Here is a 17,632-nt window from a genome sequence, read left to right on the forward strand (position 1 = left end):
GTGGGCTTCCGTGCTGCTGCGCGGATCCCTTGCAACAGAGCCTGGAGAGCCTCCTTACCTCTGTCCGAGTTGGGGTCCCACGAGGGGCGGGATAAGGGAAAACCACCTCCATTCGCCTAGGGTCTGAGGTGGGCTGCTGTCTGGGCCCAAGACTAATTTCCTCCCTTCCACGTGCACCTGCTCCCATTCTTCTGAGGTGAAAAGGTTCTGGAGCAGTTGTTGACAGTCATTCCAGGTTGGCTGGTGGGTAAAGAAAACAGTCTTCAAGAGAGAGATTAGTCCTTGAGGTCTCTCAGAGAAGGAGGGGTTCTAGTTCAGTTATACAGGTCCTTGGTGGAGAATGGGACATAGACCATGAAGGTCTCTTCCCCTAGGGGTGATGCGACCTGCCTCAGAGGCAGCATCGGGATTCCAGACGAATCTGGAGCATTTCCTGCAGGGGGAGGTCGCTAAGTGGAGCCACTCCTTGCATGTGGCGGGCTCACCGGGGGGCCCTGATCTGGGGATGGGGCTGCCAGGCTGTGGTCCGACAGGAGTTGGGGTTCTGGCCTGGAAGGCAGAGGTGCGGAGGGGTACAGTGGGGGGTCAGGGCTGAGGGGATCCTCCACGGGTGGAGGCAAAACGGGGGTCTTCTTCTCTCTCTCTGGGGGAGATCAGGTCAGAAGGATGGACTTCCCGCTCTTGGTTTTCTTCCCCGAGGGAGGCTGCAGGCAGTCCTTCAACCACTTGGGATTGTCTGTTAAAATGTCTACCCAAATCTGGATCTATGGTATCTGCTCAGGATGGCCGGGGTCCCCAAAAAATGACTCTCTGGACCCAATAGGCTAGGCCAAGGTCTCTTGACCCCTCCGGGGGCCATCCTATGCCCGGGAGTGTTGGCCACTCTCACTGAATTTTTGTAGATCAAAGTTGTTCATGGGGCTCCGTAGCTCTCAGCTCTTTGCCTGAAATCCTGAATTTTTTTTTAAGAAACATAGTAATGGAGTACAAACAGTAACAGGGGGATCTGCAACTGGGGGTGGGGGGCGGGTCCGGGGGAGGATCTGCCACAAGGGGATCCTGGGGACGGTGGGGGTGGTGGTAGAACGGGAGGTTGTTTCTCAGTCCCTTTGGGAGGCTTACTAAGGAGAACAGTCCGTCTCTGGCCCGATTTCTTTTTCTTTTGGCAATCCCAGAGTCATTTTAGGGTATCTGTCAAAATGTCTATCCAAATTTGGATATAGGGAATTTGGTCAGGATGTCCGGGATTTCCAAAAATTACAGCCTGGACCTGATGTGCCAACCCAAGGTCCATCCAAGGTCCATTGACCCCTCTGGGAGCCACTCAGTCTGCGGGAAGGTGGGCCATTCCCGCTCACAGAGCTTCCGTAAATCAAAAGTGTTAACAGGGGTTCCGTAGTCGTATGCTCTCTGTTTGAAGTCCTGAAAATTTTTCAAAAAACATTGCAGAGGCGTGCAAACAGTGCCAGGAGCAGACTGTCCCATTTTAACAATAAAGACAAATTGAACATAGAGAGCAAGACAGACAAAACAAATGACAACCAGACCCAGGATAGCCAAGCACCATCGTGCTTCGGGATCTGGTCTCAACGGAAGTAATGCTGCGTACAGCCTTCTGGAGACCCCAGACAGGCCCACAGAACCAGAATCGGGACTCAAAAGAATTGAGTCTTCTTACCGGTAAGAATCAGATCCCGATGGCTCCAGTTGAAGTCAATTAGACAATTTTCGGACAGACCCGCCAAACTCTATCGGTCCCGGGGCTGAGGAATGTCTCTCAGAGATCTCCCCCTAGGTCCGAGAGTCTGGGTGTCTTCCCTGGACTCTGGTTTCGGGACTGGTCAATGGCCGGTCTATCTCACTGGGGCCTCCAAATGTTGTGGAGTGTGAGTGACCGAATGACCACAAGAGTCCACTCCAATTACAATTTAAGAGCCTTTATTACTGGCCAGTGACTGCTCATCCTTTCTCCTCAAAGGGAGTCCAGAGAGCAGCCTGACCAGATGCAGAGCTGGGGTTTTAAAGGCTGAAACCACATCCTGACAGACAACCGTGCAGAGCAAGTGAGTTACATAAGCTAATTTTGCAGTTAGCTGAGCAAAAAAAACAAATCTCCGAAAGTCCCCCATAAGCCTTGTGATTAGAGTTCTCAAAACTTCCTCACAGGGGCTTAGTTTAAACATTTCCACGCTAGCACACTCTGGAACTCTGGTCCACAGATGGTTGTTAGAACTGGTGTTTCTGTGCAGGGATGAGGACTGAAAGGTCCTCTTCTGCCACCTTACTGGCGTCATTCTTTGAAATAGAAAGTGTTTAAAAGCACAATGAGAGTGTCATCCAGGTTGAGGACTACAGGTTGATGTCTACAGGTTGACGGCTACAGGTTGAGACTACAGGTTGATGATAACAATTTGACAATTACCCATCCAAAGCCCCTGACACTTAGCAATGAAGCACTTCATAATTTTTTGGTGAGTCAGGGTCCACTTAGCACAACAGTGCAGGTGTCTGGGCTTTTATTTAACCATCTCATGCCCACCTTTGTGACAGCCACACTCTTGTTCTGTTTCAGTCACAGCAAGACTCAGTAAGGTCTTAGAAAGCAAGGGCTTTGCAGCACTGAACACAGGTAGTTTACACACACTAACAATCACTCCTCCAGGGGGACTAACCATCGTACAGTGTGGCCAGCTTGATGGGAACTGTGGTGGCATAAGGAAGTGCGTACATTTGGTTTTGGAGGGGAGCTTACCTCCTCTTTGGCACTTCTAACAAGTTAAGCAAGTGCTCATTGGTCCCCTGACCCAGCAGGGACTCAGGTCTCGGTATCTCATCTGTTCACTAAAGACCATCCTGATGGACAGTTATCTAAGGAAGACCCAGGGGCCGTTCCAGGTAACAGGGGGTCACTTGCACATGCATGCGACTTCACTGTGAATATACGACAAAGGCCTATGACACAGTCAAGCCACTGCCAACTCTCTCTACATGACACGGGAAAACTCTTCTAATCTAATCTGTAAGACCCACCTGATCTTTGTGCTTCCCTTCTCTCTGCCCCTAGCAACATGCCCTCCATGTTTGAGAGAACTACCAAGAAATTGGTCGAAGCGATCGGAGACCGAGAGCTCAGACCTGTCAAATGCTTGCTAAGTGCCTCCAAGATACACCGGTTTTCTCTAATACGGAGGAAGAAGGCTCGCTCTCGGTTTTGGCAACTACCCGATGTCCCACTTGACGCCTTCCTCATGGACATCCTTGAACCAGGTTCTTCAAACCCAGGTATTGTCAGCCAGGGGCATAGGAGGCAGGGGCTGCAAAACAAGGGTGCAGGGAGAAGGGGTGCCGCAGGCAAGAAATGCTGAGACACCCACACAGGGGACCTCATCATTCCTTAGGGTTAGGACAGTATCCCTGTTATCCAGCCCCTGGGTGGATTCAAACGTCCTTAGGAGTAATTTACACTCAAAATGTTGGCTGATGAGTTAGCTTCTCGGTTGAGAGATTCAGTTGAGTAGGAGAGCTGGGGCGAGCTAGGGCTCAGTCCATTTCCATGCCATTTCCCAGCTGTTCCAGTGGGAATTCTTGGTTGAACCTCAGACACCTTGTTCTTTTCCAGGTGCTACTGTGGTGTTTGCCATCCTCAAAGACACTAAGGTCATGAAGCAGCAGGTGGCTGGGAGCGTGAATGCTGGGGCAGAAACGGACTTGTCGGGGGAGACTGCTGCCTGCCGAGGGTACTCCCTCGAGTACCAGATTGTTAGTACCCCACTCGAAACCTGGACAGAGCTTGAGAAGAGGTGAGGACAGGGGGAGGGACCTGGTCAATGGGCCCCACGCGGAGCTCTCCTCGTGGACAAAGAGGATGACACCCCAGATCATGCTGCCCTTTTTGGATGTTCACCTGTTCATTCCTTCATGGAACAGTAATTAGTTATCTAATAAGTCTTCACTAAGGGTGCGGTTGTCACCTGGCTGGTGTGGCTCAGTGATTGAGAGTTGATCTATGAACCAGGAGGTCATATTCGATTTTCGGTCAGGACACATGCCTGGGTTACAGGCTCAATCCCAGTGGGGGGCGTGCAGGAGGCAGCTGATAAATGACTCTCCTCATTGATGTTTCTATTTATCTCTCCCTCTCCCTTCCTTTCTGAAATAAATAAAAATACAGTGGGGCCTTGACTTACGAGTTTAATTCGTTCTGTGACAGAGCTCGTAACTGAAATTACTCGTATGTCGAATCAGGCTGATGTTGTGGCATTCACTGTGACGTTCGCTGCGCCAACTAGCAGTGGGGTATCTGAAGATATCCCAACTAGCGGTGGGGCATCTGAAATTGGGTCATAACCCTAGTTTTAGCTCCCAACTCAAAAAATCGGCTGAGAGATGTCTTGTATCTTGAAAAACTCGTTAGTCAGGACACTCGTAAGTCAAGGCCCCACTGTATATTAAAAAAAGAAAAAGCTGCAGTTGTCCATTACTATGCTGTTTTGTGGTGAGACTAGAGTAATAACAAGACAGATAAAAATTTCTGCCCTAAAACGTATTTACTGGGGCAGGGGACATGCAGAGAGTGAGAAAAATAAGCAATAAAAAATAAGTTAAAGTATTAATTTAAGTGAGGCAAAGGCTCTGAAAACGAAGTGTAGCTCAGAGTGTTAGAATTTAATTTACCTCAGTGCCTGTGGGAAAAGACCTTTTAGAAACAGAGATTTCAATTTAAAGAGTATTTTTTTTTTCAAATTAAATCTTTATTGTTCAGATTATTACAGTTGTTCCTCTTTTTTCCCCCCATAGCTCCCCTCCACACAGTTCCCACCCCTCCCTTTGCCCTTACCCCTCCCACTCTCCTCATCCATAGGTGTACGATTTTTGTCCAGTCTCTTCCTGCACACCCCCACCCCTTTCCCCCGAGAATTGTCAGTTCACTCCCTTTCTATGCCCCTCATTCTATTATATTCACCAGTTTACTCTGTTCATCAGATTTTTTATTCACTTGGTTTTTAGATTCACTTATTGAAAAATATGTATTTGCTGTTCATAATTTTTATCTTTACCTTTTTCTTCTTCCTCTTCTTAAAGAATACCTTTCAGCATTTCATATAATACTGGTTTGGTGGTGATGAACTCCTTTAGCTTTTTCTTATCTGTGAAGCTCTTTATCTGACCTTCAATTCTGAATGATAGTTTTGCTGGGTAAAGTAATCTTGGTTGTAGGTTCTTGCTATTCATCACTTTGAATATTTCTTGCCACTCCCTTCTGGCCTGCATAGTTTCTGTTGAGAAATCAGCTGACAGTCGTATGGGTACTCCCTTGTAGGTAACTGACTATTTTTCTCTTATTGCTTTTAAGATTCTCTCTTTGTCTTTTGCCCTTGGCATTTTAATGATGATGTGTCTTGGTGTGGTCCTATTTGGATTCCTTTTGTTTGGGGTTCTTTGCGCTTCCTGGACTTGTAAGTCTATTTCTTTCAGGAGGTAGGGGAAGTTTTCTGTCATTATTTCTTCAAATAGGTTTTCAATATCTTGCTCTCTCTCTTCTTCTGGCACCCCTAAAATTCAGATTTTGGTATGCTTGAAGTTGTCCCAGAGGCTCCTTACATTATCTTCGTATTTTTGGATTCTTTTTTCATTTTGCTTTTCTGGTTGGGTGTTTTTTGCTTCTTCCTATTTCAAATCTTTGACTTGATTCTTGGGATCCTCTTGTCTGCTGTTGGATCTCTGTATATTATTCTTTATTTCAGCCAGTGTATGCTTAATTTCTAGTTGGTCATTTTTCATGTCCTTCAGGGTCTCATTAAATTTATCAGCGGTTTCTAGAAAATGCTTGAAAAACCTTATAACCATGGTTTTGAACTCTATATCCAATAGTTTGCTTTCCTCCATTTCTTTCATTTGTGACCTGTTTCTTTGTCTCCACATTTTGGCTGCTTTTCTGTGTTGATAGAGTGGCTTTTTGTGCTAGGTGTCCTATAGGGCCCAGTGGCTCAGCCTCCCCAGTTACCTCAGGTGGACACTCTTAGTGCACCACTGTGTGGGTTTTGTGCACTGTCTTGTTGTAGTTAAGCCTTGATTGTTGTAGGTATCACTGGGAGGAATTGACCTCCAGGCCAATTGGCTGTGAGAATCAGCTGTGTCTATGTGGGCGAACTTCTATGCTGAAGACACCCTTATGGGACAATACTTGCTTCAGTGGGGCTTTGGTGCTCACTGAGTCTTCCCCCTGAGTGTGTCCCTTATGGATCTGAGGAGTTGTAATTTGGATGGTCCCACTCTGACCACTGGGTACACTGGCTCTTGGATCTCTAAGGAGGTGCTAATTTAGCCTCTGCCTGAGGCTACCCAGCAGGAGATATGGAGAGATCTGCAGATTCCCCTTTCTTGTTTGGAGTTGGAGGTGCCCAGATGAGGCCCAGCTGTGAAGCAATGCAAGCTGCTGTGGGGCCTTGGGCCTTCTTTTGGATGTTCTGGGCTTCTCTGATTCAGCTGCAGTTTGTTAGTTAATTTTAGATTGCAAAGGGCCAGGGCATTCATATGCAAAAGCCTCTGCGCAGCTTGGGTGCAGCAAGGTCTCAGGGAATCAATAGGGTGGAGCAAACAGCTATAACTGATCCTCAGTCCTGCCCTAAGAGGCCCCTGTCTCAGTGTCCTGAGGTAATCGCTGCAAGCTCCTCTGAGATAAAGCCGCCCTCTAGTTCCAAGTTCTGCCCGCTGCCAGACAGTCCAGTTTCCTCGCGCATGAGTCTGGGTCCCCAGAGACTTCCTGTAACTGGAGTTCAGAGCAGTCAGGGTCCTGTGTCTTCCTCCTGATTCAAAAAGACAGCTGCGTCCTCAGTTGCCAGCCCTTTCCGTGTGTGCCTTGTCTTCGGTTGCCAGCCCTTTCCGCATGTGCCATGTCCTCAGCTGCCAGCCCTTTTGGCCTCTGTACCTCTGCACTTTACTTCCGCTCCTCCTCTGAGTCTCAGTGTGCTTTGCTTTCCTTCTAGTTGTAGAATTTCCACTTAGCCAGCCTTCCTGTGGTTCTGGATGATGTCTGTTTTGTCTTTTAGTTGTATTTTTGAAGTGGTTGTGCGAGGCAGCAATTTCAGGTGTTTACCTATGCCGCCATCTTGGTTTCTCTCTAAAGAGTATTTCTTTTAAAAAAATATTTTTATTTCAGAGAGGAAGGGAGAGGGAGACAGCAATAGAAACATCAATGATGAGAGAGATTGGCTGCCTCCTGCACACCCCTTACTGGGGATTGAGCCTGCAACCCAGGCATGTGCCCTGATTGGGATTTGAACTGTGACCTCCTGATTCATAGGTTGACACAGAACCACTGAGCAACACAGGCCAGGCCTAAATAGTATTTCTATCAGTGCAAAGAAATACTAAAGCAACTAGTGAAAATCCCAGGCTATTGGAGACTGAAAGCTACTTTGACCGGGTGTGGCACAGTTTCTCCTGGTGTCTTGTAAGACTTATTAGAACTAACATTTACAAAGACTTTATGGTGTAAAAGAGTATGTGGGTTTTAGCTGCAGAAAAATAAAACAAAATTTGTCCTAGAAATTTTTCAGCAGTTGAAGAGGCTCCAATTTGAGGGACACTTTTTATTATCCAGCACCAAGAAAAAAAAGTCTGTCTGAGGTCAAACTTGCAATGTGAAAAGAAAGGCAGTGAGACACTTTTGATAACTGGATGTGGGTAGTGTCAGGAGCTGGTGCAAGAGGGGCTGGAGGGAGGGGCCTATTTAGGTCTCTCTGTGGAGCTAACAGTTGAACTGAGACCTGCAGAATAAAGGGAGCAAAGAGCAGGAGGATAGTGGTCCAGATGAGGGGTCTGAAGCCTGGACCAGGACCAGCTTGGCGTTTTCAGGAGCCGCGGAAAGTCAGTGAGGTGGGAGCTTAATCAACCAGGATGAAGGTGACAGAAGTGAGGCTTGGAGGTGAGTGAATGTCAGATGACATAACATCTTAGAGACACGGTAAGGGCCTTGACTTCTCCCAAAGGGCGATGGGAAAGCTCACACTGGCGGCTCAGTGACCTCCTCCACTGAAAAGCAATGCAAGGATCTCTCAGTATTTCCTTCCACTCTCTACAGGACGCCAACCCAGTGGGGCCTTTAGTGGAATGAGAGTTGAGTCTGAGAACAGACATGCAGATGAAATCTGTCTTCAGTACTTTCAACCCGTCATGTCCCCACCCAGACCTGCATCTTCATGGCAGCCCTCCCAGCCACCTGCCAGGGACAGTTACTCTGTCCACATCCCCATGTGCTTGTCCTGGAAACTCATCCAGCACCTTCTGCTTCATCATAAACAGATAAACGTCTGTTTGCCCCCACCCCACCCTGGCTGTGTCTCTGAACAATGTTCAGGGTCCCTGGGGACTGTTGTCAACCACATGGACCTGTCCACTCCCGGCCTCTTCAGTTGGGAGGCCCTGGCACTGGGCATCTATAAATTACCTTTTAACAGGACCAATATAATTTTAGAAAATGCTGATGCCTTTCACAAAATGGCTTGCGCACTCTCCTTCCCATGCCCCCATCAGAAAATGGGGCCCCTGCACCCTGCGTAGCAAAGATGTTTCACTTTTCTTGGGAACTTACCCCATCTGCCAGGATCTTTCTGCCTGTGGCAGGAACACCCCTTCCAGGTCCTGAGGAGGAGGGTGATGCAGGGCCACCCGGGAAGGCATCTGTTCCCACTCTGACCCTCTCCTCCGCACAGGAAACTTCTGGACCCAGAGCCGGCCTTCCTGAGGCAGTGCCGGGAAGCAGGGGTGAATCTGTATGTTGTGACCGACACCGTGGAGCTGTGCAACAGCGCTGTGCTGACGGATCTCAGCAGCAAGAAGATCTCGGGGAAATTCTCCCTCCCTCTGGATATTTTGGTCAAGGTATGAGGTGGGGACACTGATCGATAAAATAGCAAGTAGATTTAATTATATGTGGTATTACATTTGCTTTAGTAAGGGATGGATTCTGGCAAATCTAAAGGGATTTTATGCTGGAAGAAATGAGAGACCCTACTACCAAACCTCAGTGGTTGAAGTTCCCTAAATGCCGTGGCTTCCTGAGAAGGATGGGTAGCAGGCGGGAGATTTAAATGCCTTCAGGCTCATAGAAATGATATAACTCACTCACAAAAACCAACGATAGTACGTTCAATTATATAAGTAAATTCATTTATCAGATAGTGTGTGTTATAATGTGCTCTTACACATTATATATTTTATGTGTAGTTTGTCCTCACTTAGAAGAATAAGAACTCAAGGAAAAAAGTGGAATTCTGAACTAATTTCCCCAAGGTCGGTGATTTTGTCTTGGAAGAGGGGAGTTTGAACAAGTGAAACATTGCTCCAGTGTGAAGGGTGTTTGACCTTCAACTTTGGGTTTCCATCTGCTTGGGCTGGGAAACTGGCTTTCTGAGAACAGGAGACAATCTTGGGGCACCCCCCGCCCCCCACTGTCACAGCTCTTCCCAGGCAGACAGGTGCTAAGTGTTGGCCATGGGCTGTGATGTTGTTAAACAGTTTATGTATCACCTTGGTCATGGTTGCATCAATTTTGTTTTGGTCAATCAGACAAAAGATCAATGAGGAAATGGAGGACTTGAGCAGCGCCATGTAGATTAATTGAACTACATTCCCTAACAGACATAGACAGGACATGCTGCCGAGTAGCACACACGTTCTCCCCACGTACACCCAGAGCGTTTTCCAGCTTCCTTATCAGTCTGACCAAGTTTAAGAAGCCTGAAGTTACACCAGATATCTTCTCTGGCCACAGAGGAAGGAAACTAGAGATCAATAACAAATGGAAAACTAACACATTCACAAATATATGGACACTAAGAAATACACTCTTGAACCTCCCATGGGTCAAAGAAGACACCATGAGGGAGATCAGAAAATATCTCTAGACCAGTGATGGTGAACCTATGACACCTCTGACACGTGAACTCATTTTTTTTGGTTGATTTTTCTTTGTTGAATGGCATTTAAATATATAAAATAAATATCAAAAATATAAGTCTTTGTTTTACTCTGGTTGCAAATATCAAAAAATTTCTATATGTGACATGGCACCAGAGTTAAGTTAGGGTTTTTCAAAATGCTGACACGCCGAGCTGAAAAGGTTCGCCATCACTGCTCTAGACAAATGAAAATGAAAATACAATACTGTACTGTACACCTAAAAATTGGTGAAATACTACATTTTTGGTGTGTGTGTGTGTGTGTGTGTGTGTTTTACCACAATAGAAATTAAATGGAAGAACTACATAATAACAAAAAGGCTTTACAAAACTAAAACTATTTTTTTTGTAGAACTAAAATCCATCTTCCTTTTATAGCAAGACTAGGGGCCCGGTGCACGAAATTCGTGCACTGGATGTGTGTGTGGGGGAGTGTCCCTCAGCCCAGCCTGCCCCCTCTCACATACTGGGAGCCCTCAGGCGTTGACCCCCATCACCCTCCAATCACAGGATCGGCCCATTGCCCAGGCCTGACACCTCTGACAGAGGTGTCAGGCCTGGGCAGGGGACCCTCATTTCCCCCCATCACTGGTTCTGCCCCCAGCCCAGGCCTGATGCCTCTGGCCCAGGCGTCAGGCCTGGGCAGGGGACCCCTAGACCCCTCCGATTGCTGGCTCTGCCCCTTGCCCAGGCCTGACGCCTCTGCCAGAGGTGTCAGGCTTGGACAGGGGACTCCCATCTTCCTCTGATTGCTTGATCCACCCCCCGCCCAAGCCTGATGCCTCTGACCCAGGCTTCAGGCCTAGGCAAGGGGGCCATCATACCCCCCAATCTCCGGCTCCGCCCCCCACCCAGGCCTGATGCCTCTGGCCCAGGCATCAGGCCTGGGCAGGGGACCCCCAGCCTCCCGCCCAGGCCTGATGCCTCGGCCAGAGGAGTTGACCCTCATCACCCTCCGATCACCAATCACCGGATCGGCCCCTTGACCAGGCCTGAGGCCTCCGGCAGAGGTGTCATGCCTGGGCAGGGGACCCCCAGCTCCCCGCGGTTGCAGGCTCCACCCCTGCCCAGGCCTAACGCCTCTGGCCAAGACATTAGGCCTGGGCAGGGGACTCCCAGCTCCCCGCGATCTCCCGCTCTGCCCCTGCCCAGGCCTAATGCCTCTGGCCGAGGCACTAGGCCTGGGCAGGGGACCCCAGCTCCCCACAGTTGCAGGCTTTGCCCCTTCCCAGGCCTAACGCCTCTGGCAGAGGCGTCCGGCCCAGGCAGTGGGGACCCGCAGCTGCAGCGGCCCCGCGATGGTGGGCTTCACTTTAGGCCCAGGCAAGGGACCCCTAGCTCCTGGGACTGCCAGCTTCGACCGTGCCCAGCTCCCATCGCTGGCTCCACCCCTACTTCCTGCTATCACTGGCCAGGGCGGCAAAGGTGCCTGATTCTCCGATCATGGCTGGGGGGCAGGGCAAAGGCGGCCCCAGAGCCACCTTTGCCCTGCCCCCCAGCTCTTAGCTCCCCGCTGGGTTTCCGATCACTGTCAGTGGCAGGGGGCTTCTTCCTGCTTTCCCTTTCACCTCCCTGCATTGTGCCTACATATGCAAATTAACCGCCATCTTTGTTGGCAGTTAACTGCCATCTTAGTTGGCAGTTAATTTGCATATAGCCCTGATTAGCCAATGAAAAGGGTAGCATTGTACGCCAATTACCATTTTTCTCTTTTATTAGTGTAGATATTGGTTTTACTTGTATCCTCAAATACCTTATTGTCATGTTCCTATTGAGCAAGGTATAAAATCATAAAGCCCTCCCCCCAAAAAATAGTGGAAATAACAGCAAACAAGAAATAACTGACTTCTTTCAATATCCCCTGACTTTTAGTATATTTTCTTTATCTGTCATTTTCTGCAGTTTGAATTCATAGTTCTAAAATTTTAAACTTTATTTTTATTGCTTGGCATTCTCTGAGCTTCCCAGATCTGTGATTTCATGTCTGACATTTATTTGGGGGAAATCCTCAGTTATTATTGCTTCAAATATTTTTTCTCTTCCTTTCTCTTCTCCTTATATTATCATTACATGTATGCTACAACTTTTGTAGTTGTCCCACAGTTCTTGGATATTATGTTTCATTTTTTAGTCATTTTTCCTTTGCTTTTCAGTTTTGAGATTTCTGTTGAGATTTCCTCAAGTGCAGAGGTTTTTCTCTCACTTGTGTCCAGTCTACTAATGAGCCAAACAAAGGGTCTTTATTTCTGTTTTAGTATTCTTATCTCTCTAGCATTTCTTTCTGATTTTTTTCTTATAATTTTCATCTCTCTGCTTACATTACCCATTTGCTCTTGCATTTTGTCTGTTTTCTATTAGCTCTCTTAGCAAACTAATCACTGCTTTAAAATTCCCAGTCTAAGAATTCCAATATCTATGTTATAATTGAGTCTGATTCTCAATTTGACCTGTCTTTTAAAATGGTGTTTGTTGCCTTTGAATATGCCTTGTAATATTTGTTTTTGTTGAAAGTTGGCCATGATACATGTGATAAAGGAACTCTGGTAATCCTGCCTTTATTGGTATGGCGGTAGATGTATGAGAAGGGAAGCGCTCTGAAGTGCCGTGGCTGGGTCTCAGCGTTTATTTTTTTAGTGAGCCTGTGCCCTGGGCTGTGGATTCACAAGAGCTTCTCAGTGCTCTCTCCCCCCTTGGATGTGGCAGGAGGGTAGAGGGAACTAGATTTGGATGATGCCCTTGCCCTGCAAGGAAGACTAGAAGAGGCTGGAGTTGGGTATTACCCTTTTATCAATTGCTTCGGCTCCTATAAAGAGTAGGAAAATGAAAGCCTCATCATCAACAAGAGAAAATGACTAGATATACCTGAATATATAAAAATCTAATCATTGCCATATCAACATGAAATTGAGGGATGTGAAGGTAAATATGGATGAAATAAGGAAAAAAGAGCAGGAACTAGAAACCAGGAGTAGAGAGGGTGAGAGCAGGGGGCTGCTGATCCCTTTTCTCATGAGCTTTCTAGATGTATTTGACTTTATTTATTTATTTTTTTTTAAAATATATTTTATTGATTTTTTTTACAGAGAGGAAGGGAGAGGACTAGAGAGTTAGAAACATCGATCAGCTGCCTCCTGCACACTCCCCACTGGGGATGTGCCCGCAACCAAGGTACATGCCCTTGACCAGAATCGAACCTGGGACCCTTGAGTCCGCAGGCCAATGCTCTATCCATGGAGCCAAACAGGGTAGGGAGATGTATTTGACTTTATTTTTTAAAATTTTATTTATTTCTTGTTTTAAACAAATTTTATTTTTTAGAGTATTTATTTATTTATTTATTTATTATTTTTATTGCTTAAAGTATTACAAAGGGTATTACATATGTGTCCTTCCCCCCCAACCCCACTGTTGACAATCCCCTGGCCTCCCCTGCCCCCCAGTGTCTTATGTCCATTGGTTATGCTTATATGCATGCATGCAAGTCCTTCGGTTGATCTCTTACCCCCCTCCCTCCTGCCCCCCAACCCTCCCCTGCCTTCCCTCTGCAGTTTGACAATCTGTTTGAGGCAGCTCTGCCTCTGTATCTATTATTGTTCAAAAGTTTATAATGGTCTCTATTATCCATGAATGAGTGAGATCATGTGGTATTTTTCCTTCATTGACTGGCTTATTTCACTTAGCATAATGCTCTCCAGTTCCATCCATGCCATTGCAAATGGTAAGATTTCCTTCTTTTTTACAGCAGCATAGTATTCCATCGTGTAGATGTACCACAGTTTTCTAATCCATTCATCTACTGATGTGCACTTAGGCTGTTTCCAGGTCTTAGCTACGGTGAATTGTGCTGCTATGAACATATGGGTACATATATCCTTTCTGATTGGTGTTTCTGGTTTCTTGGGATATATTCCTAGAAGTGGGATTACAGGGTCAAATGGGAGTTCCATTTTTAGTTTTTTGAGGAAACTCTGTACTGTCTTCCATAGTGGCTGCACCAGTCTGCATTCCCACCAGCAGTGCACGAGTGTTCCTTTTTCTCCACACCCTCTCCAGCACTTGTCGTTTGTTGATTTGTTGATGATAGCCAGTCTGACAGGTGTGAGATGGTACCTCATTGTTGTTTTGATTTGCATCTCTCGGATGATTAGTGACTTTGAGCATGTTTTCATATGTCTCTTGGCTTTCTGAATGTCCTCTTTGAAAGGTGTCTATTTAGGTCCTTTGCCCATTTTTTGATTGGATTGTTTATCTTCCTTTTGTTAAATTGAATGAGTTCCCTATAAATTGTGGAGATTAGGCCCTTATCAGATATGACATTGGCAAATATGTTTTCCCACGCAGTGGGTATTCTTGTTGTTTTGTTGATGGTTTCTTTTGCAGTGCAGAAGCTTTTTATTTTGATGTAGTCCCATTTGTTCATTTTCTCTTTAGTTTCAAGTGCCCTGGGAGCTGTATCAGTGAAGAAATTGCTTCAGCATATGTCTGAGATTTTGTTGCCTTTGGATTCTTCTAGAATTTTTATGGTCTCCTGTCGTACATTTAAGTCCTTTATCCATTTTGAGTTTATTTTTGTGTATGGTGTAAGTTGGTGGTCTAGTTTCATTTTCTTGCATATATCTGTCCAATTTTCCCAACACCATTTATTGAACAGACTATCTTGACTCCATTGTATGTTCTTGCCTCCTTTGTCAAATATTAATTGAGCATATTGGTTCAGGCCAATTTCTGGGCTCTCTATTCTATTCCATTGATCTATATGCCTATTCTTGTGCCAGTACCAGGCAGTTTTGAGAACAGTGGCTTTGTAATACAGCTTGATATCTGGTATTGAGATCCCACCTACTTTGTTCTTTCTCAGGATTGCTGCAGCTATTTGGGGTCTTTTTTTTTATTCCAGATGAATTTTTGGAGAGTTCGTTCTAGATCTGTGAAGTATGCCGTTGGCATTTTAATGGGAATTGCATTGAATTTATAGATTGCTTTGGGTAGTATGGACATTTTAATGATGTTGATTCTACCAATCCATGAACACGGTATGTTCTTCCATCTGTTTATGTCTTCCTCTATCTCTTTTTTCAACGTCCTGTAGTTTTCTGAGTAGAGGTCTTTTACCTCTTTAGTTAAGTTTATTCCTAGGTAGCTTAATTTTTTTGGTGGGATGGTAAACGGGATTGTTTTTATAATCTCTCTTTCTGAAAGTTCACTATTGGTGTATAGAAATGCCTCAGATTTCTTGGGGTTAATTTTGTATCCTGCTACATTGCCAAATTCATGTATTAAGTCTAGTAGTTTTTTGATGGAGTATTTGACTTTAAAGCAAGATTTGCCCTACCCGGTTTGGCTCAGTGGATAGTGCGTCGGCCTGCAGACTCAAGCGTCCCGGGTCCGAGTAGGGGTTGTGCAAGAGGCAGCTGATCGACGTTTCTCTCTCATTGATGTTTCTAACTTTCTATCCCTCTCCCTTCCTCTCTGTAAAAAATGAATAAAATGTATTTAAAAAACATACACACACACAGAAACAAGATGCATGTATGACAGTGTCACCTGGCTTCTGTTCCCAGGGTAGAGGAGAGGCAGAGGGTATCAAAGTGACAGAGAAGCAGCTGACTGTGCCGAAGGGCTCGGTGCTGGCCTATAAGAGGAAGCAGCTGGTTTTCAACGAGAAAGACTGGGGTAAGCAAAGGCTGAAGGAGGTGGTGGGGCATGGGGTCCTGCTTCTCCTGGGAAGATAAGTGAAAAGGGGAGACCATCATCAGGCAACCTTGGCTTCTCTACCTGTTCAGAGAGAAGTAGCATTTCCCAGCTGTCCAGGGCACACATCACCACTAACCACAGCCACCACCAAGCAAGATCCCACTGAATTGTTGCTCTGGGAGGCAGGGACAGAAGGGGTCCCCAATGTGGAGGTGTGCTTAGCGCTGGGTGAAGCATGATCCTATAACCACCCATCTCTATTCAAGGTACCCCCCACTCTCACCAGGTCACCTGGGGAAGCCACAGAGACCTCCCAGGTTACCCATAACCCCACAGTAAAGGCCATAACATATTGGCACAACCACAAACAAAACTGCAGAGGCAGAGTCCTAACCATAAATGCAGAATTGTGTCTGCATCACTCCCTCCCTCACCTGCATCAAGATGTACCTTTCTACAATACACAGTGGGTTTCAACTTCACACGGGAGAACCATTTGCGACAAATACAACTACAAACAGGGTCGAATAGTGGATATTGTAAACACAACCAGCTCAGGGTCCTTAGCCTCTCCCTGCCTAAATGTGGAGTCCCAGAGAGAGGCCTCTCTCTCTCTCTCCCCCCTATATAATAAAAGCCTAGGTGGCATCGTGCGATGTTGTCACAAGATGGCTACCGCAAGATGGCCACCAAAAGATGACCGCCACAAGATGGTCACCACAAGATGGTCACCACAAGATGGCTAGCAGGAGAGCAGTTAGGCATCAATCAAGCCGGCAGGAGAGCAGTTAGGGGGTGATCAGGCTGGCAGGCAGAAGCGGTTAGGGGCAATCAGGCAGGCAGGCAGGCGAGCAGTTCGGAGACAGCAGTCCTGGATTGTGAGTCAGACATCCCCAGAGGAGTCCCAGATTAGAGAGGGTGCAGGCCAGGTTGAGGGACACACCCTCCCCCGTGCATGGATTTCACCCTCTAGTACACTAGAGGCCTGGTGAATGACATTCGTGCACATGGGGTGGAGGGGTTGAGGGGAGGGACCACTCAACCTGGCCTGCACCCTTTTGCAGTCTGGGAGCCCTCGAGGGATGTCCAACTGCTGGCTTAGGCCTGCTCCCCGTCAGTCGGACATCCTTAGTGCTGCCCCAGCTGTGCTCACCAGCCGTGAGCTGGGCTTCTGGCTGAGCAGTGCTCCCCCTGTGGGAGTGCACTGACCACCAGGGGACACCTCCTACGTTGAGCATCTGTCCCCTGGTGGTCAGTCCGTGTCATAGTGACTGGTTGTTCTGCTGTTCAGTCAATTTGCATATTACCCTTTTATTATATAGAAGATCTCACACACACACACACACACACACACACACACACACACACACACACACATTCAATGTTCACTATAGAGTCCTCACTGCAACATGTGGTGAAGGTGGGTCCTGCAGTCAGTGCCCTCCTGTCACTGGCTGTGGATGGAATGAGTATGAGCTCTTCAATCTTATGGAGTCAGTGGCTGAACTGAAACTTGAAAATTATGTTTTGAAAGTGTTGACAAGTGTCAACTAAATGGAGTTAGATTCCAAAGGCTAACCTCACAGCAGTGTCTGCATGTCATTTCCTGCCCATTACGGGGTGGACGAAGCTCATCTGTTTCTACAGTTCAGGTCTAAGGGTGACTAGAAGGAACTTTTACAAAGAATGGCCCAGTGCAGTGAGCATTGCACTTCCATGAACTAATTTCATGCTCCTAACACCTCATAGTGTAAACTAATTCAAAGAACAGTTCAATAAGTTGCTCGCTTTGTGGCTTTGGAGAAAATAAGAATTCCTCTGTCCTCCATGTTATCTATGAAATGGAAGTGAGATCTTAGCTCTAGAGCTGATGGAGATAAATGTCTGATAAGGTGGCTGAGCCAAATCTATCTTCCCTCTCTCCAGTTCACCTGGACCCTTCCCCTGACCTGACCACAAGGTCAGGTCTCTGCCAC

General features: G+C 46.8%; 1 protein-coding gene across 1 annotated transcript in view; it reads left to right on the plus strand.

Moving 5' to 3' along the window:
* Positions 1 to 3,068: 3,068 nt before the first annotated feature.
* LOC308533246 (gasdermin-C-like) overlaps positions 3,069 to 17,632 on the plus strand; it is a gene marked incomplete at both ends in the record, with an annotated part of 48,243 nt that continues 33,679 nt past the window's right edge. Inside the window, 4 exons of the mRNA XM_081111088.1 lie at positions 3,069 to 3,282; positions 3,620 to 3,800; positions 8,715 to 8,883; positions 15,524 to 15,635. Coding sequence (XP_080967214.1) covers positions 3,069 to 3,282; positions 3,620 to 3,800; positions 8,715 to 8,883; positions 15,524 to 15,635 — 676 coding nt within the window. The remainder of the gene's footprint in view (positions 3,283 to 3,619; positions 3,801 to 8,714; positions 8,884 to 15,523; positions 15,636 to 17,632) is intronic.

Source organism: Myotis nattereri (genome assembly GCF_964212035.1).
Source record: "Myotis nattereri genome assembly, chromosome: 17".
In the NCBI taxonomy this organism is placed as follows: Eukaryota; Metazoa; Chordata; class Mammalia; order Chiroptera; family Vespertilionidae; genus Myotis; species Myotis nattereri.